The following is a 23,994-nucleotide window of genomic DNA, read 5'->3' on the forward strand; positions in this document are numbered from 1 at the left end:
TCGATCTTCTGATGCTTAGAAACATCCTGACTGCCTTCTTAATTTCATTCATGCTCTGTTTATATATATACATCTGTTTCTGGACCAGCATTTTCCTATGGCTTAAAATATCTCTTTGCTTCACCAGGGTGCTAACCTGGATGTAATCCATACACGGACAGTAATTATATGCCACTCAGCCTTTCTTCCATTAAGCAATTGTAAAACTTTGTAATATTTGTTGCTCAGTCCACTGAATTTTTTGCACTTTTCTCAGTTCATATTCTGAACTAGAATTGTACAGATTGTTCCAGATACCATGGTACTCTAGAGAATGGCCTACTTCTCATTCTCTACTGAAAATAATCTACAGCGCTGCATTTATCATTTAGTTGGCTGAATCATACTAGTGGCTTATAATGACCATGATCAATTACTACACTTGGGCATTTCCAATCTTCTGCTTCCCCTGGATGAATCCCCCTATTACACCAGAAAATCTTGTCATTAATCCCTAAAGACATGGCCTGGTATATTGTATTAAATTTAACTTTACTTCCTATACTCCATGCTGCTAGGTCACCTGTTTTGTACAAATGAAATTCTGATATGGCTCGTTGTGAGCAAGGCCTCTCAGACTTTGCCATCAGCAAGTTTAATTAGCATGCTCTTATTTTTGTGTCATTGCCTTTATTAAATAAGACTGGAACAAATGCTGGTATAAGAAGCCCCACTTGAAATCCCTCTCCGATTTCATAGTGCCCTTTCCAGCACAGACCTATTGTCATCCCTCTTTTAGCCAGTTCTTTATCTAACTTAGATTTCTTGTGCTATTTCCCCCTTTCAACTAATAATCTCACAAGTACTATATTGTCAAGTGCTTTACTGAGATAAAAATCAATTGGATCTACCAGGTTTTCATCCATACAAATCTCTACTGCAAGCCATAAAACTTCATGCTCTAGTTCTTTCATTAGTCAGTATTTCTTCCCCATTTGAGCAAGTTGAGCTCTCCTAGTTTAGCTTCCATGCCATTGTTCTTTTCACTTTGTGTATATTCTCTCCTAACAGCAAATATAGCTTTGACTTTCCTTTCTACATCTTTGTCTTTCTGAAAGCTGCAAAAATTACTCATTAGGCTGGGGAACGTAGCTAGATCGTATATAACCTCAGTGCTCTGGGGCTTCCCTTTCTTTTTCTGCTAGTTGCAATGTGCTACCTACATGGCTAAATGGTCTTTTCCTTTACTGTTTTGCAAGATCTAGCTCTGGGTTAGGTTTGGCAAATCTTCCTTGATTCCTGCGACTCCAAGTCAGAGCTTTCTTCATTCATTCATTTCCCTTCTCCATTGCACACAGACCTTTTCTTTGTTTTTACTCTGACTGCTGAGGTGGTTACTCATCCCGCTTCCATACTTGGAATGTAAATTCCAGACAGTTTTTGCATCTCTGAGTTAGATAAATTCCAGACCTCTGTCATGTTTAAGCCTCTGATTTATTCAGTCCATTCAAATACATCAATTACTATGTCTAATCTACCAACATTTGTTCTTATGGTATTAAGAAAGCCCTCCAAAAATTTAATTGTTGAAACAGCTTTGTTTATTCTTTGTTTTCCACTGTACATCTGCATTTTTGAATCTCTCATTAACCTTGTCAGAAATTTCCCTCCTTCCCATGGTTCACCAACAACTGAGCTGTGATGCTTGTAGGAGATTTTCCTTCCTCTAATCTCCATTTGTGCTGCAAAATTCCATTAATTTGGCTGCCACCAAGATTGCAAACTTTCCTCCTATTTTCTAGAAAGTTTCAATTTGTAAATAATATGACATAGGTATCCATTATTGGTATTGAAAAGTTTTATTACCAGACAATTTGTACAATGCTCGAGTTGTATGCAACATCACCTCTCTGACAGAATGCTGATGGCTGCCTCTAGACAACTGACACGATGGGCATTGAAATTAGTTGATATATACACCATAAACAAAAACAACCTACAACATAAGGAACTGGAATCCTGCTGTCCTGAACTATTACACTGTTCTTCCAGCACACCGAGGATTATTATGCCTACAAAAACACCAACGTAACATAGCTAAATTATGGATGGCATCACTAAGTCACAATAATATATTAACTGGGACTAATCAACTATATAGTTATTAAAATGAAATCCTCTGTCTTATTAGGAGGGAAAGCCCTTTTATACAAACTGCAATTATTCTGCTGAAGTGCTGTTACTTTTGACCTGAAGAGCAACAACACGCTGTACAACCTTGAGAAAAGGAGAATGCATAGGCAAGTACACTTCGTAAGCGCTGTAGCAGCATTAGGAAATTTAATTTTCATGTAGAGAAAAAAGGACATTAATTTTATTTTTATGGTCCTTCCTCAAAGGTATGACCATGCTTCTTCCATGCACTTCTTTTTCACCTTACCTGTCCATCAGTGTTTTCCTACACACATTAAATTGCATAAAAGCACTTCTCTTGGCTCAGAGGGCTGGAAAAAAACAGCTGTACATGCATTAAATGCATTAAGAGGAAGAGTAAAGGTGATGGTAATTCAAACCTAGTTCTTAGTACAATAAAATAGCCTAAGCCAGAATAATGTACCTTCATCGGGTGTGAGTGAAAAATATGTACATATGTCTATACAATTTTATATTTCATAGCTGATTTTATACACACATACAGGAGTGGAGCAGTTTGAAATTTACAAATTTCCAAGAAAACTGAGTACATAAAAAACCAGCTACTCAGTCTGTACCACAAACATGAACATGCGCAACATCATCAAAATGTTTGCAGCAATCTTCTTTCCCATGTGAGCAGGAGGCAGGACTAGAAGACCTTCTGAAGGCCTTTCCAAGCTGACCCATGCTATGATCCTGTATGAATTCTCCCTCCTAGAATTCTCTCTCTCACAACCACTATTTCACATCAGACATGCACAAAACCAGATGACAACCCTTTGTCAAATAGCTTGCAGCCTAAATCTGTCTCCCATGTATACATATTTTCTTTTTGGTACCCAGACTCAGAGTGATCATCACCACACCTGACCATCTGCTCTCAAATGGCCCATCACATATTGTTCCTTTTCTTTTTCCACTCCCTCAGCACTGTAGAACAATCATTTATCACACTGTCCATCCCAAATACTCTTTCCTTCCTTAATAAATGTTACTTTCTTTTTTAATTCCCCTCAGATTCTTCACCACTTTCTCTCAGATCATCAATTTTCACGAAAGCTGTTGTGCTTTCATGAACCCTGAGCTCATTTCCACAGCTGCAGCCATCATATGAAATACTTTCTACCCATCTGGCTGTAAGTCAGTCCTTTTTGGTCAGAGGACTTCATATCTATTTTCATGACTTCACTTCTGGCAGCACATGAAATCCACCCTCAGAAACACAAGCTTGGACATATAACTGGGATGGAACCAAGGCATTACTAAGACAAAGGACGAACAACCACCACATCAGTCCAGGCTAGACCTCAATAGCTTGCAGAAGAAGCATTGTGTGCCATTCAGATGGGTGAGGAATGTGATAAATACATGTAGTGTGAAAGAGTATCTTCTGCTTTTTCACTCATGTCTATCAGTCTGTCTGTGATTCTGCTCTGCTTCCCAAATACTTTGCACATCTCTGCAAAACAGCAAGGTGGGAGGTAGCCATAGTGGCCTTCAGAGATAAGATCTCTGTAATTATCTTAATAATTCTTGAGAGGTCAAGCAGTGGATACCAAAGCCCATAGCCAACAAAAAAAAGTGTTCCAGAGCTTGTAATGAGTGACTCTATGAATGAAGAAACCAGACGATTGATTTCTATAACCAGTGTTGTTTGCTTAAAAAATGTTTTACATTATGACTGAAATCATGTGGAATACTCTTCCTCAAATTTTTCTAAGTCAATGTGTCAATACATTGTCAATACATAAGTTAATACATCAAGCATTCTACTGACCCCTCTCTAGTAACAGTCTTAGTTACCTTTTTGAGGTAACTGGAATAGTTCTAGCATTTCTTTTACCACTATAGAGTAAAACAGTATAGGTCTTTCCTCTTCAATTTATTGTGCTGGTCTCATTTGCTAACAAATTTAGGATACAGAGTGGTGTAGCCAACCTAAAGCATTTCTTACTCACTTGGTTGGAAAAGGAGTGCAAAAAAAAGCCCCATTTCTCATTTACAGGTCATATTAACAAACAACATATAGAAACAATCTTTCTTCTGTAAGATGTAATCCCATTTATAGCGTGATCCGCTGTAGTTTTTCCTCAGCACAAAGCTCACAGGCAGCACATTCCCTGCAAGACTCTCTGACACTGCTCAAGGCCTTACCAAACTACTGCTGTAAGTATGGTCCAGGTTGATACAGAACATAAGAAGTTTTTCCCCTAGAATATTAATTTCTTATGGAAAACAATAGTTAGATAACAAGCTTAAGCACACAGTCCATATTATGTTGTCCATCAATCTTGCATTGTTGATTTTCCCGTTTCCCAAAGAAGCATTTCCAACTTTCAACCACTGCCAGGTTGGAGATTGGATTCTTTTCCACTTTCCATTGTTAGAGGAACTAGGAATTCACAGAGGGAAAAAAATAACCTTATCTACCAGTCCAAATCACACTACCTATGAGCCAGAAGCTGGATAGTTTTTGAGAGATTAAATATCAGACAAGGTAAGCCAATGCCTCTAACTCAAAGCAAAAAATAGGCATGTCCAGTCTGCAGCACGAGCCCGGAGACAGATCTGTATAGGACCACGGTAGATACCTCTCCACATGTTTTGTTACTGAACTTCTGAATACCAAGAGTCCTTCTATTAGACTGAAAGCAGAGCAATGGCATTTACTGCTCATCTAAACATATCTTAACATCTGCTTAGCCATCTGATGGATGGATTATTGGTGAGGTATACGTTCTGGTTGTATTTCTAACAAATAAATTCACAGTTCCCTTTCCGTTGAAATGCATGTGCACCTCCATTCAAACAGATGTATTCCTCACATGCACCTGATGGATGTTGTTTTCATAGGTTATCCTGCTTCTGACTATAGATTTGAAGAAAAACAGTTAATTTTGCTATTTGAGATCTTGGGGGGGGGGGGGCAGGGGCAGGTAAAAATGCAAAAGGAAGAAAACATTAGCCTTTATCCTACTAAAGGTTAAACACCTCTGGAAACCTATGCGGTTTGATCGCAGAACTTTATAGGACCAAGGTTGCTCATGACTTAAAATACTAGACTGGAAAAATAATTAAAAGTTCCATTTAGTGTTGTCTTCTTTCCTCTTCAAACATGTGAAACGCTTTGCTTTATTGAGGGAAAAGTATTGGGAAAATGACTCAATAAAATCTCAGTACCCCACGTGTATTACCCCTCTTAATCAAAAGCCACCAGAGAAAGAATTATGAGCAGCATGTAGAAATAGGAACAAAGTCTTTCTCTAGAGTAATGTGAGATCATGTGGAAAATAATTACAAGACAGAAAAGGGTAAAAGAGTCAGAGAACTGTAAAACTCTACTGAATTTGTGTAACTTAGAATTATTTGTAAAAAATTTCTTGTACAAGTGGAAGAGTATCATTTAGATATGGAAAACCTCTAAAATGCTTCAGTGACAGTTTATTATTCCATACACTTTACTTTGATAAACAGCCTTAGTCCATTAATTTCTGTCTACACTTTTCATTATTATCTGCATTAGATATGAGCTATTCTCTGTATAATTTAGCCTGGCAATTGCATTAGGTTTTCATTCCAAACTAGAAGTAATATATACAAAAAAAGATACAGAAAATCCATACAGAAGTAAATAGAAATGCAGCTAACACAGAAAAATATATCTGACCATATTTATGCAATTTCTTAATGACTAAGACATTACTATTAGTGTTCATCAGTATATCCAGAACAACTTCATTAATCTTTAAAGTATAGCCAGCCATGGTAGACAATCTTGTACTGGAAGCAATAAAACACTGCAGCTGTATTTCACAGGAATCATAACCACTGATTCCTGATATTTAGTACTGTTCAAAGTCCTAAAATCCAAATAACACTGAAATGGTATTCTACCACCTTTGCTACCAAAAGGGTGCCAGCAAGTTTTAGAATTAAGTACTTCTTTTGAGCTAAGCATATTGCCGTTTTAATGAAGAAAGTACACAGTATGCTTAAATCAAAGACTTCTAGCACCTACACACTGGAAGGGGAAGCTGCACTCCACCCCAAACTATGTTACAGCCTTTGGCAGAAGCAGTAGCCTCGTATGAACTGTGGAATCTCTAAACACTGTCAAAGCAGCCATCATTTAGGAAGAGCTGCATAAAGCAGGCTCTGGTAGGTTCATCCAAGCTTATTTATAGAACACTGTGCCTTGGGTTTGTGAGTTGGTATCCCAAATTTGTTAGCAAACAAATCAGTAACAATATACTGGAAAAAAAAAAACCTCAAATTTTGACATTACGGAAGTGCTTGAACAGCCATAATCATTAATGGAGACCCTATACTAGAGTACCACTACTGAAATATGAACCCTGAAGACTTTAAGACCTAGTCTAGAAAGCATCCTATTTTAAAATGCTAAGATCAGGGTTTTTCTTTGGCTGCTAGCAGTAACTACTTTTTATTGCTATTCAGCAAATAACTATTTGAGAAAGGTAAATTAATAGGACTAGCAGTTGCAGACAAGCCCAGAGATAAGCACATTCAGATAAACTGCACGATATATTCAGTGAGTTGTCAGGAACACAGTAAATTGGGGAGGGGTGCAAGGAGAGACTAAAGAGGAAAGGGAAGGAAGAAAGCAATAAGAAAGGCTGGAGTTAGAAAATGAGAGCTGCTGAATGCCATTTGTAAATTAACAGCTGTAGCCAAACAGAGAGTTTCCTGGTAATAGAATTTGTTCTTCTCAAGTCAGGAGAAATACAGTATTTTCAGGTGATCTGCGTTGTTCAGGGATCCCTTTCCCTGGGGTTGCCAGCTGTGTTTTGATAGGCAGATTGGGTGGGAGATTTCTCCAGTGGCAGATTCTGACATCTTTCTTCCCTGTCAAGGAAACAGCTCGACAGCCATCAGTTCCTTTGCTTGTCAAGGGAATTTTTTTGCTCATTGGCAAAGTGCCTGCTATGTATTTATTCCCTTTGTTTGGATTTCTTTTCCTTTTCAATGACGTTTTCTGCACAGATTCTCACCCTTCCAAAGAAATCCATGGTTAGACCTATCACATGCCACTCCTAGCAGTGACTTCTGAAGCCTGATGATCATCTTTCTCCCCCTACCTCGTCCCATTTTCTTTCCACACAAGTGCGGTGGAGGAAGAGGAGGCAGCAGCAAGGACAAGCAGGGATTTATTTCTCTGCAATTTCTGGCCCTGTGACACCGTGCCTGTGGGGCAGGGAGGCCCTGCAGCAACTTTATTTGTAGCCTTTTCCTCACTGAAGTCGCTGACAAAGACGACTGGGAAATGCAAGGCTCTGTTGTTTTTCATTCCCCACAAGCCATGAAGCGCACAGTAGTACGCGGCTCGGTGAAGCCATCTAATTTTCCACAGAGTACTGTGTGTGGTTTGTAATCTTGCAACCCTGCAGTTTTGTAACTGGCGGTTCAGTACTAAAACAAAGAGAATACAATTTTCAGATAAAATTAAATAATACTATTTATTAATTCCACTCCTAAATTATTTTACTTGCAGGGGAGAAAAAGCCTTCCCTCAAATCTCCAGCTACCTATCACCATTTTTCATTTTTTAATACATCATCTTCTCAAAGCAAACATGTTTGGTGATCTTGGAGGCACTGCTTTATTTGAGATTACTCCTGAATTACAATGGTACAGCTATGAAAACTGGTGGAATCACAGGAGTATAGTTGCCCTGTGGCTACTGTTTCACAATAAAAAATGGCAGTAGTGGCTTAAAGCCTTCTAATACCCCCTCTGCCCCTCAGCTATGCCAACACAACTGCTTGTAGGGCTTCTTAAATAAGGCTCATTAAAAGGTTGTCAGCACTAACTCAATTAAAATTAAAAGGTTGTCAGCACTAACTCAAGGAACTGATTGGATTTAAAAAAAAATTATTACTGATCTTGAAAAGTTGTGCTAGCACAACTGAATGGGTGGCGTGCCGCAGACAGAAGAGGGGACAAAAAAGGGAAGCAGGAGTAGGACAAGGGAAGCAGGACAAGGGGTAATGGGCACAAACTGAGGCACAGGAAGTTCCGTCTGAACATGAGGAGGAACTTCTTCTCTCTGAGGGTGACGGAGCACTGGAACAGGCTGCCCAGGGAGGTTGTGGAGTCTCCTTCTCTGGAGATATTCAAGACCCGCCTGGACAAGGTCCTGTGCAGCCTGCTGTAGGTGACCCTGCTTCGGCGGGGGGGTTGGACTAGATGACCCACAGAGGTCCCTTCCAACCCCTACGATTCTGTGATTCTGTGATTCTGTGATTCTGTAACTCAAGATGATACTGCTGCTTGAACAGCAGTAAAATAACAGCCTATGCAAGATCAAAACTGAGAGCAGGCTTGTTAACACCCATTGAGCCAATTCTCAATTATCTATGATTAGATTATCTATGTTGTAGATTATCTGCCACAAATGTAAAACCACCTTGCATCCAGCATAGTTATTAGCTGAGGCCCACCACTGTACAAATGTCTCTTGCAAGACTGTGCCTGGCCTGGAAACAATAAATGCACCTTCGTGCAGATCCAGAGATCATAAATTCTGTCGAACCAAAGCTGCCTCTGAAGGAAGAGCCGAGGCTTCTCCTCACCATGTTCCCAGAACCAGGAGTGACAGACAGCGTGCTGCAGTCACACCTCACCGCTTCCCCTCAGAAACAGCTCAAACCCGGCTGGGCTTCAGGCCAACTGCAGCCAACTTCATGCGGGGACAGCTGAAACGATCCCCAGCATGCAGGATTACGGGAGGCCCTTTAGGTCAGGTGAATACGATACACATGCACGGATCCAGCCTGGATATCTGACCCGACAAACTCTCCCACAGGGAACCAGAGAGATAGCAGTGAAACATCAGCAGCAAGAAGCCTGGCCAGTTTCTGGAGGAAAGTATGGGAGCAGAATGAAAAGGCCAACATGTCGTAGGTGACACCACCAGTGAGGCATTTACACTATTAAGTATTACTTGCAAAAGAAACAGGAAACATTACAGTTAGGAGTAGGATGTTGAGAAGCATTCCATCTTTGGCTCAGCTCCAGCCCGACTGAGCTGGGTGACACAGAGGATCCAGCTGAAGTTGTAAGGCAACTATTTCTTGGTTGTCTGTTAATAGTGCTAACACAAAGCTTACAAGCACAGCAGTTTCCTACAAACTACGATAAAACAATCACTTTCTAGTGTGGAAGTACATTTTAGCACTAGATAGTAGCTTTGCAGCTGAATATTGTGTATTATTTATATTGCACCATAAATGTATTTACCACTTTGGATTATTTTAAAAGAATATAGTTCACTGTAGAAAAGCAAGCCAACTTCCAAGTGAACACAAGTATTTTTACTCTAATGTAATAGCCATCCCTTTGCCTTTAATGGATCATCAAAAATTCAGAACTAGTTATTGTAATTCTCTGCACATATTCAGATAAGGTACACAATTTCATTAAATCAGTTAGCTTTGGGACTTTCATTTTTGTCTTGTTTTGTCTGCACCATACAAGCAATACTGATGAAGCCAAACAGGCTGTTGGCCTGCTCCTATGTTGCAATCTTGTGTGATATTATATTCTCTAGCAATGCAAATTCTTTTTGGCCCAAACAGCCAACCAGCTTTCCACATCTTTAAGGTTGTTTCCATTAGGAAAAGAAACTGATGAAATTGTATATGATCCCCTTTATTTAGGGAGAATGGGCATAACATCCTGATTTATGGAGCACAAAGAAATTCAGATGAGTAGGAGCAATTTATTTACCTGTAGTTCCCAGATTCTCTGTAGGCAGCTGTATCCTAAAAATCTTCCTTCCAGCATTTCTGTTGCCACACAGACAGAATTACAGCAGCTTCCAGATCACTTCCTCAATTCCAAAATTATTTCTAAATCCTCAGAAAACCAACTGGACTCTTTGACCCTCCCATATTGTCTGCACCTGCATGCGACCCAGTGTGAGTACATTTTCTACTGCCCTTTATCTAAATCAAAGTAAATTTTAATTGTGTCTTGTGGTTTCTGAATGGGAAGTGGCTCTCATGGCCACTACTTTGAACTAAATGGTTGAACTGTCCAACGCCCAACACAGTAGCATGTTCTTCAGACTTCATTTTTTTGTACTGTCAAACAAATCCCCTTGCAATTGCACGGACTCTCTTAGCTTAGCCAGATATCACAGACAATCCCATGTGGCCATCCAGTGAAGCCAAGAGAATTACTGCAGGGATGGATTTGGCAGTACAGCATTTTAAATTGAGTTCCCTTAAGCAAGAAATCAGCACAAATGTACAAATCTGGCTGTGTTTGAAGGTTCTGTTTTGCAGCCATCTGTGCAGGCTTTTATCGTTAAACAGGAGTAAAACAAATTCTGGGCTAAATGGTACTCATGTATATATGCATTTAGGTAAAAAAAATACACACAATTAAGAAATCTGAAAATAACTAGAAAAAGCTGTTGTGAATTATTAGAAAACCCAGAAAACATTATGTTTGTGTAAAACACTAAGCACCCAGCTTAAGACATGTTGACACTACAAATTAACATCAGAATCCTAATATGATTTCTTAAGCTAAAAGATACCAGTCAGCTGAAGGCAGTTTACTCCGTGTTGATTTCTTAGACAACACATGAGAGCTGAAATGTTGCCTCCTTTGTAATGGTACATAAAATCTTGTATCATTTTTGTAGAAGTAATGTACTTCATTACTGTTTGCCAAATCAATGAGTAACTACATGGTGAAACATATTGCTACAGAAACCCACTGAGGTCAAGAACTGAGTAAATTCTAAAAATGTACATAGATAACAAACTACCCAGAGCCACGGTTATTCACAGTAATTCTGGAAGCCTTATTACATGTCATGCTTCAAATTTAAGAAAATCTCTTACTGTTACAGTTTAGAACACAATATTTTCTGGGGACAGACTATCTCCTGTTACAAGCAGAGAGTACTTCGTTCAAGGACCTGATCTTGCCATAGCTGTAAAAAGATACTGATCCAGTGAATCTCAAGTCTGATCCAGAACAGTATTTTCTATGTAGCAACCTCTGAGCTTCGTGTGGCATCCCTGCAGCTTGGGAGCTGAAGAAAGCAGGGTGGATGCCAATTTCAGCTACTTTTTTGCCATTTTGCTTTATCAGTAACAACCATTTTTAGGACAAGGCACATAAATAGCGACAAGAGTTTGTAAGATTTTTCTCTCAACATACCAACTCAACTATGTTTTAATCTCTGCAGTCAGAGGGTTTTTTTAAATGCAGCTTTGCACAAAAACTTGATCCACATTCTGCTTTCACTCCTATTTGGGACCAGCTTCTGATCAATTTAAGCAGAGGAACACAGTCAGGGTTTAAGCACTGAAGTGCTCTCAGATTCAGACAAGATCAATAATCCTGTTAATTAGCAACATAATTTTTGTTTTTTTAACACTCTTCAAATTGTGAGGAATGACACAAGTGGCAGATACATACTCACCTGAGCTGCGGAGCAATCACGACCACAGAAGTAGTTCCAAGCAGCCACTGACCATTCACACTGCAAAGTCTCCCTGTGTCTCCAGTATGCTCTGGCATAGAGCAGTTACTGTGAAACAGCATGTGTAACCCAGGAGTAAGCTCCTCTACACCTGGAGTTCTGTATGATCAGCAGATAACACCAACCAGCTGATGGGCAGTGACTTGCTGCTGTCTCACTGCACCACCACTGCCCCTGCTGTAGAGGCCAAGCCAGAGACACCTTTTCCAGGACTCTGGGAGCAAGACAAGGTAGGAAACGCGACGTGGATGGAGTGGAGGTGGATGAGGAAATGGAACTGGCTGCTTTTTGTGGACATGAGCGAGGCAAATTAATATTTGGGGCTTCAATATGTGATGCGTGGACACAGGTACAGAAGTGGCATAAGAGGGTGGGTGTGGAAGCACGTATCTTCCTGTGCATCCATGCAGACCAGTCTGGGGACAGAAGTTTGGTGCTACCAGTTGCACCAAATGCTTGGCCCTATCCAATGGCTTAAGCCTGGGAGCCCCTGCTCAGTATCAGTCTATTTTGCTGTCATGGAATCTATGCTAGGATAGATAACAAACAAGTTAAAATTTACACCAAGGAAGCTAATGACATGCTGTGACCAATCAACACACCCCTACAATGGAAGAAGGCTCAGAGCCATAAACTCCTGCCATAAAACCTGTGACAGAATTAGTCAAACAATTAGAGCAATGGAGTACTATCGAAAAAGCTCACCCACCATATAACAGCCCAGTATGGCCTTTTAAGAAAACAGACAGGATATGGCACGTGACTATTGACTGTAGGGCTTTAAATAAAGCAACTGGCCCTTTATCAGCCCCTGTTCCCAGCACAGTAGATATGGACATGCTCTCCTGTGGGTGGGAGCGTGGTCACGGGTATGGTCTTTATGATCCCAACGCAAGAGCAAGACAAACCACAGTTTGCATTTACTTGGGGTGGAAGACAATATAGTTTTATCGCCTACTCCAAGGTTTTAAACATGGCCCTGCCATTGCCCATACCATGTTAGCAAAACAGCTGGAATCAATCGTCCTCCCACCTGAAGTAACAATTTTGCAACATACAGATGATACTCTAATTTGAGGACATGATGAGGAAATGGTTCACCAAAGTATGAATGCTATCATCCAGCATTTATGAGAATTAAATATTAGTCTTCCTGACTTGAAATGGCAAGGACCAAGTCAAGAAGCTACTTTTTTAGCTATAAGATGGATAGGAGTACAGAAAACTGTTCCAGAATCTGTATTAGCAAAGATACAAAGCATTCAAGCACCTTCTGATAAAACAGTGTTACAAGTTTTATTAAAAACTTTTGGGCTTTGGAGGTCACACATTTCTGGATTCAGTATTTTAAGGGGATCTCTATAATTTGCTGAAGAAAAATGCAATATGGAATTGGGAACAAAATCATCATGAAACATTAAACGCTTTAAATGATGCAATTTTATTAACCAGTCTATGGGACCCATTAACCCTGCACACCCAAGTACACTTCATACACGCATAGGTTATGCGGGGTATCCGTGGGGATTATGGCAACAAGATGTGCAGAGTAAAACAGGTTACCCATTATGTTTTGCTCTATGATCATGGCAAGGCTCCCATTTACACTCCATTTGAGAAAGTGCTGTTAGCTGCATATGAAGGGCTGCTAACTACTGAGCCATTAATTCAAAAAAGGGAGATCCAGTTACATGTGCCCATTCCTATTTTAAAACCAATTTTAACTGGTAAGCCCTTACCCGTAATGGTAGCCCAGAAAACTGCTGTTCAGTGACTGGCTTTGTATATACTTCACCAGGTGACAAGCGATGGGATGAATAAAGAAAACAAATGATCGGAGAGTGTAGAGCAAATTGGGATGCCTATTAAATACTGCCATCTGCCCTCCTCTCCAATAATTGATGTGCCACCATGGGAAGGCGAGACAAAATAAGTTTGGTTCACAGTGGCTAGAGAACTGGGTGAAAAACAATCAGCAAGTAAATGGTAGAGACATATGGGGAAAAACACACTGGAAAAAGATTTATGATACAGACCAATCTAAGTGCATATCCATAGGACATGTATCTGCCCACCAAAACCTAAAAACCCTGAGGCAAAGTAGAATCACATGACTGATCATTTGGCTAAAACAAATGTACTGCAAAACTCGAGGCAGAAAGGCTAGTAAGCGGTTACAGGAATGGCTAGGACACACAGTGAATTATGATTTATTTCAGCAAGCTACAAGGAGAGAATGGTCTGTGACAAAAGCTCTGGCAATACATATTGTAGACACATGCCATTATTTCCAAACAATGGTACAGTACCTGTCAAAAGGACAACAGTTTGCCAGTCTCAGGGAAGGTAAACTACTCTGAGAAACTCATGAAGTAGGTTATATTGGCCCTTTAAAGAGAACACCTGAAGGCTGGAAATACATCCCTACAGGAGTAGAAACAGCGGTGTAGGGAACACGCACCCCACCCAAGCTGCGTCTGGTCCAGCAATCATTGCTGGCTTAAACCAGTGGTTTGGTACTTTTCCCTTGCCCAGAGAAATACAATCTGATAACAGATCACATTTAATAAAAAAAGTTTTACAAAGGGAGTGTGGGATTTTTATAAAGGAAAAGGAGTATGGGATTCTGCAGACATTACAGGGAGTCAGTTAACAATAACTGGGGCTCGGATTATGTTCGAGACGTACATGTCTTGTTTTGCAAGAAAATACAGGGTTACCTTATCACCATGGGAGTACTGACAATGAGAATGTATGCCTGAGACCTGCCTCTAACAGGTTCTGCCTTTCCACATTGCCTTTGGAACAGCTCAGGTGTTGAACATCAGTTGCAAACCAACTTTGCAACTAGTTATAGGAAGAATACTGTCTGCGTTAGCATGAGGACAAGGATTGATAGTAGGCGATAATGTTACAGTAATCCTAAAATCTAAAATTATCCTGACTTTAGCTATATCTAATACTGGATGAGAATTATTGTAACAATAAAATGAAGTCGTTACTACAGACATGTAAGGCAACTAATTGTATCTTAATGGCTCATAAGAATTATGCTCAAATTGTAAACATTGAGAATAATGTAATAATATACAGCAGTTTTTCTATAAAAACTGCTAAGAATCAACAGGAAGTTGATGTGAATGGACAAAATTAAGATACTACTTGTTCCTGATTGGGTATCTTATCAAGCAACCAAAAGAACCTCTTAACAAAGGTAGTCCTTCATGCAATTTGCGTGATGGATGAGAGCCCATGGTTGTGGCTCCAAAATTAATGACAACAAACAGACATTTGAACTTAACCAATGTAAGCACTAGTGCATGGAACAAGACTTGTGCTGAATATAGTGTCCCTCTGATTCATGGCTACAAAATCATACACCAAGAGGACACAGAACTAAAAGAGATATCATGCAAACATTGCTGGGTGCAATTGGTATAGGATCAGGAATACTTAATTCATTTGGTACTGAAATTCTAGCAAATAGATTATCAGTATTGGAAGAAATGAAAGCTGGTGTAATCAGAATGGCTGCAAGCTGGCCCACAACAGCTTTACAAACTTCCATACGAGACTGGAAAGGTACCTGGCACCTTTAGCAACAAACTAATGCATCGCTGTCATCCCCATTAATAACCACCAAAACCATACCACAAGAAGTGAGCTCTTGCTTTATCTTGTATTCTATTTCAACTAATTAGTTGTCCTGGTTTCAGCTGGGATAAAGTTAATTTTCATCCCAGTAGCTGCTGTGTTTTGAATTTAGTAGGAAAAGAATCTTGATAATACTGATATTTTCAGTTGTTACTGTAAATCAAGGACTTTTTCCAGTTTCTCATATTCAGCTACTGAGCAGGTGTGCAGAAGCTGGGAGGGAGCACAGACAGACAGACAGCCAAGCTGGCCAGTGGAAATATTCCATACCATAGATGTCATGATCAGTTTATGAATGGGGTTGCCAGGGGGGGCTATCAGCTTTTAAGTTTTCCAGGAGTTTGAATCTTCTCTTGGCTAGGAGTTTGAACTTTTTTTTCGGCTTGCAAATCAGTTGTTGGGTGATGAGAAAAACTGTATTGTATATAGTTTGTTTTGCATATTCATTATTATAATTGTTATTATCATTACTATTATTAGTATTATTAGTAGTATCAGTATTTCTTTTGCTGCCTTATTAAATTGCCTTTATCTCAACCCACGAGTTTTCCCTTTTGTCCATTTCTCCTCCCCATCTCACTGGGGGGAAAGGGAGGGGTGAGCGAGCAGCTGTCTACTGCTTAGTTGACAGCTGCCAGGTTAAACCACAGCAGTGTACCAGTGGGTCATCACACTGTATAAACAGCTTTCCCTGAGATAACAAGTAGAGCATAACGTCTTCCTGAGCTAGCTACACCAACATGGCAGGGGAGAAGTGTATACGTGGCTCAGCCAAAAATGGAGCATAGAAACTGAGCAACCAACAACATGCACTTTGGAGGGAGCAACAGGCTTGACCTGGCTTCAACCCACATACTCACAGAATCACAAAATGGTAGGGGTTGGAAGGGACCTCTGTGGGTCACCTAGTCCAACCCTCCTGCTGAAGCAGGGTCTCCTACAGAAGGCTGCAGAGGACCTTGTCCAGGCGGGTCTTGAATATCTCCAGAGAAGCAGACTCCACAACCTCTCTGGGCAGCCTGTTCCAGTGCTCCGTCACCCTCAGAGGGAAGAAGTTCTTCCTCATGTTCAGACGGAACTTCCTGTGCCTCAGTTTGTGCCCATTGCCCCTTGTCCTGTCACTGGACACCACTGAAAAGAGCTTGGCCCCATCCTCCTGACACCCACCCTTAAGATATTTGTAAGCATTTATAAGGTCCCCTTGCAGCCTTCTCTTCTTCAGGCTGAACAAGCCCAGCTCCCTCAGCCTCTCCTCGTAGGAGAGATGTTCCAGTCCCCTCACCATCCTTGTAGCCCTCCGCTGGACTCTCTCCAGTAGCTCCTCATCTTTCTTGAACTGGGGAGCCCAGAACTGGACACAGTACTCCAGATGAGGCCTCACCAGGGCAGTGTAGAGGGGAAGGAGAACCTCCCTCGTCCTGCTGGCCACACTCTTCTTGATGCACCCCAGGATCCCATTGGCTTTCTTGGCAGCCAGGGCACACTGCTGGCTCATGGTTAACCTGTAGTCCACCAGGACACCCAGGTCCCTCTCCGCACAGCTGCTCTCCAGCAGGTCCACCCCAAGCCTGTACTGATGCATGGGGTTGTTCCTCCCCAGGTGCAGGACCCTGCATTTGCCTTTGTTGAACCTCATCAGATTCCTCTCTGCCCAACTTTCCAGCCTGTCCAGGTCACGCTGAATGGCAGCACAGCCTTCTGGTGTATCCACCACGCCTCCCAGTTTGGTGTCATCAGCAAACTTGCTGAGGGTACACTCTAACTCTTCATCCAGGTCGTTGATGAAGAAGTTGAACAAGACTGGGCCCAGTACCGACCCCTGGGGGACACCACTAGTTACCAGCCTCCAACTAGACTCAGCGCCGCTGATGACAACCCTCTGAGTTCTGCCATTCAGCCAGTTCTCAATCCACTTCACCAACCACTCATCCAGCCCACACTTCCTGAGCTTCCCTAGGAGGGTATTATGGGAGACTGTGTCAAAAGCCTTGCTGAAGTCGAGGTAGACAACATCTGCGGCTCTCCCTTCATCTACCCAGCCAGTCATGTCATCGTAGAAAGCTATTAGATTAGTCAGGCATGATTTCCCCTTGGTGAATCCATGCTGACTACTCCTGATAACCTTCTTTTCTTCCACTTGCTTGTTGATGACCTCCAGGATAAGCTGCTCCATCACCTTTCCTGGGATGGAGGTGAGGCTGACCGGCCTGTAGTTCCCTGGGTCCTCCTTCTTGCCCTTTTTGAAGATTGGCGTGACATTGGCCTTTCTCAGTCCTCGGGCACCTCTCCTGTCCTCCAGGACCTCTCAAAGATGATGGAGAGTGGCTCAGCAATGACATCCGCCAGCTCCCTCAGCACTCGTGGGTGCATTCCATCAGGGCCCATGGATTTGTGGACGTCCAGATAGTTTAAGCGATCCCTCACACAGTCCTCCTTGACCAAGGGAAAGTTGTCCTCTCTATAGGCTTCTTCTCTTACCTCTGGGGCCTGAGATTCCTGAAGGCCAGTCTTAGCACTGAAGACTGGAGCAAAGAAGGCATTCAGTAGCTCTGCCTTCTCCGCATCCTCCGTCACCAGGACACCCGCCTCATTCAGCAGCGGCCCCACGTTGTCCCTAGCCTTCCTTTTGCTGCTGATGTAGTTGAAGAAGCCCTTCTTGTTGTTTTTGACATCCCTTGCCAGCTTCAATTCCAGGTGGGCCTTGGCCTTCCTCGTCTCATCTCTGCAGGCTCTGACAACATTCCTGCACTCTTCCCAAGTGGCCTGTCCCTCCTTCCACATTCCATGGACCTTTCTCTTCTGCCTGATCTCTGCTAGAAGCTCCTTGTTCAACCATGCAGGTCTCCTGCTTCCTTTGCTCGATTTCTTTCTCAGGGGGATGCACCACTCCTGAGCATGGAGGATGTGACGTTTAAAAAATGACCAGCACTCATGGACCCCCCTGCCTTCGAGAGCCCTGGCCCACGGGATTTCTGCCAGTAGCTCCTTGAAGAGGCCAAAGTCAGCCCTCCTGAGGTCCAAGGTTTTGATCCTGCTTATCGCCCTGCTTCCTCCATGCAGGATCCTGAACTTGACCATTTCATGGTCACTGCAGCCGAGTCTACCTCCGACCTTCACATCCTCCACCAGTCCCTCCTTGTTTGTTAATACAAGGTCCTTTCTGGTGACTGGAGATGCTCAGTGTCATGATGGTGAGACCCATAACAAGAATTATGTTTTGTTGTGATTCACCTGCATATTGCAATTGCTATTTTATCCTTGTGCTGTAATTTCAGTACATTGCTGTATCACTCTTCTAAATCAAAATCCCATGTAACACTGAATATATCAAATAATTAAATATTATATTAAACATTAAATCCTGACATGGAATATCTAAAAGAACCTGGTCAGAGAGTATTGGACTCTGACACATATGAAAATATGGTATTACAATTGAGCAAGATCAAATATGGGAGAAAACCCTTCTTATAAATGGGAAATAACTGAAAAGGTGAAGACTCCATTTGTTCTTACACAAAATCCACTATGCTAAGACTTCTATTGTGGCACTAAGTAGAATTTCACATTATCAAATTCACTTGACAGTAGTCTAAGTGGCAGTTTGTGCTGAGTGTCTTCTCTCACCAAGAGTATCAGGGTAGAGGCAAATATTTGCAAATGACACTAAATGGAGAAAATACAGAGTATTTTCTAGTACAGGCACAACTCAGTGAAATGAGACGTCCTCCTAAGTGTTTAGATTCCAGACACTACCAGATGTTCCAGCAACTGGTAGAACTCTACAAAACCTCATTGAAAGCTAGACAGTTCGCTTACCTTAAGTGCTCCACTACAATATCTGATGGTATCACAACCACTTAGATCAACCACTTTCCTAACTTACCGCAGACTTTTCAAAAGCAAAGTAATAAGGCCTTCCTGAGGAATCCTTTTCAACTAAAAATAAATTTGTACTAGTTAAAGAGAAAATAATGTGTAATAATACTTTATGTACTAATTATAACACTCTTGTGTTCTTGTGCATTTGTTATTGGCAGACCCAGAAGTCACTTATCAAGCTTATCTGACATCAGCTTTTATTAAAATAGAAAATAAAAACAAACAAACAAAGAGCATAATTTTAGCAACTTCAATAGCTTTGCCAAACTTTAATCACTTGGGCTGAAAATTTCCATGACCATTGTCTGCTTTGGCCTGTACAAACTTCATTCAAAATTGTTCATAATAATATTCCAATAATAACAGCTACAGAAAAGCCCATATAGTAATAGATAATTTTGTCTTTAGAGTAGGGCTTGACTAGCTTGCAGCAAGTACAACACAGTGACACGCCAAACAAAGAGGCTAAAGCGAAATTCTGAACAGCTATTCACTAAATAGCACCATCTAACCTGAATGCTGAATCAGACAGAAGTCACGAAGAAAAAAATAGCACATGGTGATGTTGTTCAAGGCTATCATATAATGTAAACAACCAACTTCAACTTTAATGCTTCCCAGCCTTTCCATGCTTGAACTTGCAATTGTAATGTCCTGATTTGACTGTGACTGACGTGTACATCTGCATGCATACGTAAATGAAATAAATATACATATCAACTAGAAACAATGAGTCCAAATGGTGCAAGTTTTAGAAGAAAGAACACATTACCTGAAAAGGCAAAATTCAACATTATTCTCCTAATATGTAGTTCCATATTCTGTTGTTTGGTAGTACCATTCAGGCTCCATAAGATGGCAGACCTGCATATATTTAACAGATATTAGTGTAATGACATTGCTATAAATACATTGCTTTTAAAATGGTTGCTTTAAACGGATGGTGCATGTTTTTAGTCAAAATGGTTTGGATGTGATATATTTAGAACTGTAATGAACTCTGCTTACTACTCCGTATTACCTTTCCCATGCTCACCGATGGCTTTGGACATGGCCTACATAGAGCACCCATAAAAAAATAAAATGTAGGATTATCACTCAGATTTGATTGATTTGGAAATACCTGAGCCTGATCAATGTAACTCCTTCTAATAAATGTGTACTTGGTATTTATTCCCATTGATTCATTCTAGCAACTTGTGCTTCAAGTAAGCTAATTCTTAGAATATAACTGCTGTCCTGAACACAAACAAGCCCTTGCGTCTATCTTTTAAACAGTCTGCTTTACAGGAGACTATTTAGGGCAACAATGATTTACTTGTCAACTTTGAAACTGGTATATTTATTTCCCACTGAGTGATGATGTCACTTCTAAAAGCTTTTTTCAGGTTCTCTGAAATTAATGTAGTTCTATTATTTGTACAGTCATTATATCAAACTAATTCAACAAATTGGCTTTATGACTAATATACAATGTTTAAGGTTGTTCTGGAGAATACTGTGGGATGCCTTTACCAGGGCTTTATACACATTTCCATTCCATTTGTTAAGACCTTAAGTTGGTTTAGACCTAAGATTTTCAAACGTGAATTTTTCGAAAATGCTATCATACTTTAAGTGACCAAGGAGAAATGGAATGAGCTTGCAATCTCACTTTTATGTTTCACTTTAGCAAACCCTCACTCATAAATGTTATAATTACACAGGCATATAATTTTCCCATAAAGGTTTCACTACACTTGTTCCACTTGGCTAGGACTACAAGGAAAAGCAGCTAGATTGTTTTTGGTATTTTGAAAGAATTCTTTGGAAAAAAGACACTAAGAAGTGTTCATGCCAGCAGGAAAGCTGTTTGAACTCAGTAAGACTGTGAAAAGGAAATCATGATAATTTTAAAATAAAAAGTGTTCTACTTCCTAGTGAGCAAATGGAATAAAGGAAACAACTCACCATGGAATTTAACTCAAAATCCTTCCAACAGCACATCAGGAATGTTATCCTGAAAACTGTAGCTAGGAAGAAAACTTTCACTAGAGTCAAGAAACTGGGCCGTTATGTTCATATGCAAATTTGCAATTTTTTCATATGTAAACATGCTCTTTAATAATTGCTTAGCAGTGAAACCTTATTTAAAATACTGCTCCCTGACACATTCACAGACTTCTTGCTGACTCACTCTTCAAGAATGGGATTTTGAAAAAGAGCAACAAAAACACTCCAATAACAGAAATACCGAAGAATTTAGATATTATGAGTGTCTGTAACCTATTTCTACGCTCAGATGGTTATTGTACCTAGCTTGGCAGATGTGCCAGGAAGTTTTTGCTGGTTTGAAACCCCCATCGTTTCTAAAGCGGTCCCGTAAGCCTCTTACTGCTGCAGAGAAAGCTTTGCTATTTGTTGGCTTCTGGTTTCTCTATGCTTATTTCAATCGGAGACATACGAAAACCCAACATGAGTGATTACGGCGTGCCCGCAGCTCCTCACGCAACGGGGCTGCAGTGGGCTTTGGCCAGGCCCACGGGGCCCGGGACGCCCAACGATGCCCCAGCTCCCAGGCGGGCACAGCCCAACCTCGCGTGCCCCCGCGCCACTCCGCAGCTCGGCACCCGTTTGGCAGGGGTGTCTCTTTGTGCCGAAAGATTCCGCAGTGTCTCGGCAAGATATTTAAGAGATCACTCATCACTTCATTGTGCACGTCCTCCTCCAACTGTCGCTCAAACTGTCACTTCAAGCAGCAGTCCAAGAAACGCTTCTCGCACCGACAGCGGAAGTGCAGAATAAGCAAATTTGCACTGCCACGTTTTGTACCTTATGGAGACGGAGTGAGAAAAGAGGCTTTGTCTCTCTCCCGCTTTTTGACACAGAAACCCAGCTCTGACGGAGAGCTGACTGAGGAAAAGCTTCTTCCTGCCAGTCCTGGCTCACGAGCCAAGCAATTGCTATTGCTGCAAGCTGCAGCACCACAAAGAAGCGGGAAATCTAGCGCTAGGGCTGCTGACACCGCCAGGAAGGGCCGAGAGCGGTGCGGACCTCGCCAGGCTGCGGGCGGCCACCACCATGCCGATCCCCACAGAAGCCCGCCAGCACACGCACTCCAGCATCTTCACTTGACGCATTGCAGGTACAACGCAACCAATCACAGGGCTTGACTCTTACCAGCTAACCATTGCGGAGTCCTTTTAGCCAATCAGCCGCTCCTTGACAAAGTGCTGCCTCAAAAGCCTCAGCACCGCTTCTGTCGGGGCGACGCCGCGCCAGCGAACGGTAACCTTCCGCGAGAGGATATAGGCCCTGCCGCCAGCGAACGCGCAGGCGAGTGGCTCGCTGTCACCGGCGGCCCTCCGAGGGAGGCGGGCGGGCGGGCGGGCAGGGCGGCTCGCTCGGCTGCCCTGGCGTTGCTCCCGACGCCTCAGCCTCTGCCCCGCTGGCGCTGCCGCCGGGCCAGCTGCGCGGCGGCCGCCTCCCCAGGGCAGCTAACGGCCGCCGCCCCGGCAGAGCGCGGCACGGAGCCCGCCCGCCACGGCCCGCTGCTGCCGAGGGGGAAAAAACCAAGTTTCGCCCGGGAGACTGCAGGAGGCTCTGGGAAGGCAAAGCGTTCTGCGCTCTGCCGCCCGCGCCCCCGCTGTCGGGTATAACGTTGTCGCCACCGGCAGCCCCTGCCTAGAGACCGGGAGCCGGGGGAGTCACCAGAGCCGAGCCAAAGCCTCAGCCCAGGCAAACCGTGAAGTCGCTCCAGAGGAGCTGCAGAGCTGTCCGTGCCAAGCCGGCAAACGGCGTTTGCTAGCGACGCAGCTGAGAGCCCTGCAGTGGCTTTCCGTTCATTAGGAACGTCAGCCATGGCACCTCCGAGCGCCACGAGCAGTGCTGGCTGCCGAGCGAGAAAAGCAAGGCCCTGAGCAAGGGGCAGGGACTACAGCAAGCCGGGTGTTTTACCAGATTACTTCCATCTCCTGCAGCAAACCGAAGACACACCGGCAATTACTTCTGTCCGTCCTTCCCTTGGAGAGGGACTTTTCACAAGGGTGTATAGTGATAGGACAAGGGGGAATGGCTCTAAACTAAAAAAGAGGGCAGATTAGGTATTAGGAAGAAATTCTTCACCGTGAGGGTGGTGGATGCCCCTCCCTGGCAGTGTTCAAGGCCAGGTTGGATGGAGCTCTGAGTGACCTGGTCTAGTGGAAGATGCCCCTGCTCATGGCAGGGGGGTTGGAACCAGATGATCTTTAAGTTCCCTTCCAACCCAAACCATTCTATGATTCCCTCGGGATGCCTGGTTCAAAGTCCACGGCCTTCCCCCTACCCGCAGACCGAGCAGTACGTACACCTCCCTTTGAAGCGCAGGTTCGGATGTAGCCGTGTCTTCGTGCCAACCCAACGCCGTGGTGGCTGGCCTGGAACAGCGGTGCGAGATCCCTTGCCTTACCCAACACCCAGCTGGAACAACCTGGACGAGGGCCTAGCAAGGGTATCGGAAGAGGTTTGCTCTCCAAAGGATGATCCCTAGCCCCACTGGAGGCCGAGGGATTGATGCAAGGATCTTGGGACAGCTGAAATTCCAACGATAACATTTTTTGCAAGAATTAAGCTAGATAACTACTTGGCACCCATGGACCCATCAGAGAACAGAGTTCATTTCTTTTGTAGAAGCTTGTGGGCCAGCAGTACGTCCCCAAGGAGAGAACAAGATGAGACAAACTAAAGAAAGAAGTGGGAGGAAGAGTAGGAAGATCTCTATGTTTAAGTGATTTAACCCCATA

At 42.5% G+C, this 23,994-nt stretch overlaps 1 protein-coding gene across 1 annotated transcript in view; it reads right to left on the minus strand.

Moving 5' to 3' along the window:
• The window catches only part of NRDE2 (NRDE-2, necessary for RNA interference, domain containing), a 69,988-nt gene extending 47,532 nt beyond the window's left edge, over window positions 1–22,456 (minus strand). The window contains exons 1-2 of the mRNA XM_075426103.1: window positions 22,394–22,456; window positions 20,007–20,098 (exon numbers count right to left, since the gene is read on the minus strand). Of these exons, the coding sequence (XP_075282218.1) occupies window positions 20,007–20,098; window positions 22,394–22,404 (103 nt within the window). The 5' untranslated portion in view covers window positions 22,405–22,456. The remainder of the gene's footprint in view (window positions 1–20,006; window positions 20,099–22,393) is intronic.
• Window positions 22,457–23,994: the final 1,538 nt, after the last annotated feature.

The sequence above is a fragment of the Opisthocomus hoazin genome, chromosome 7, assembly GCF_030867145.1.
Source record: "Opisthocomus hoazin isolate bOpiHoa1 chromosome 7, bOpiHoa1.hap1, whole genome shotgun sequence".
Lineage (NCBI taxonomy): Eukaryota > Metazoa > Chordata > Aves > Opisthocomiformes > Opisthocomidae > Opisthocomus > Opisthocomus hoazin.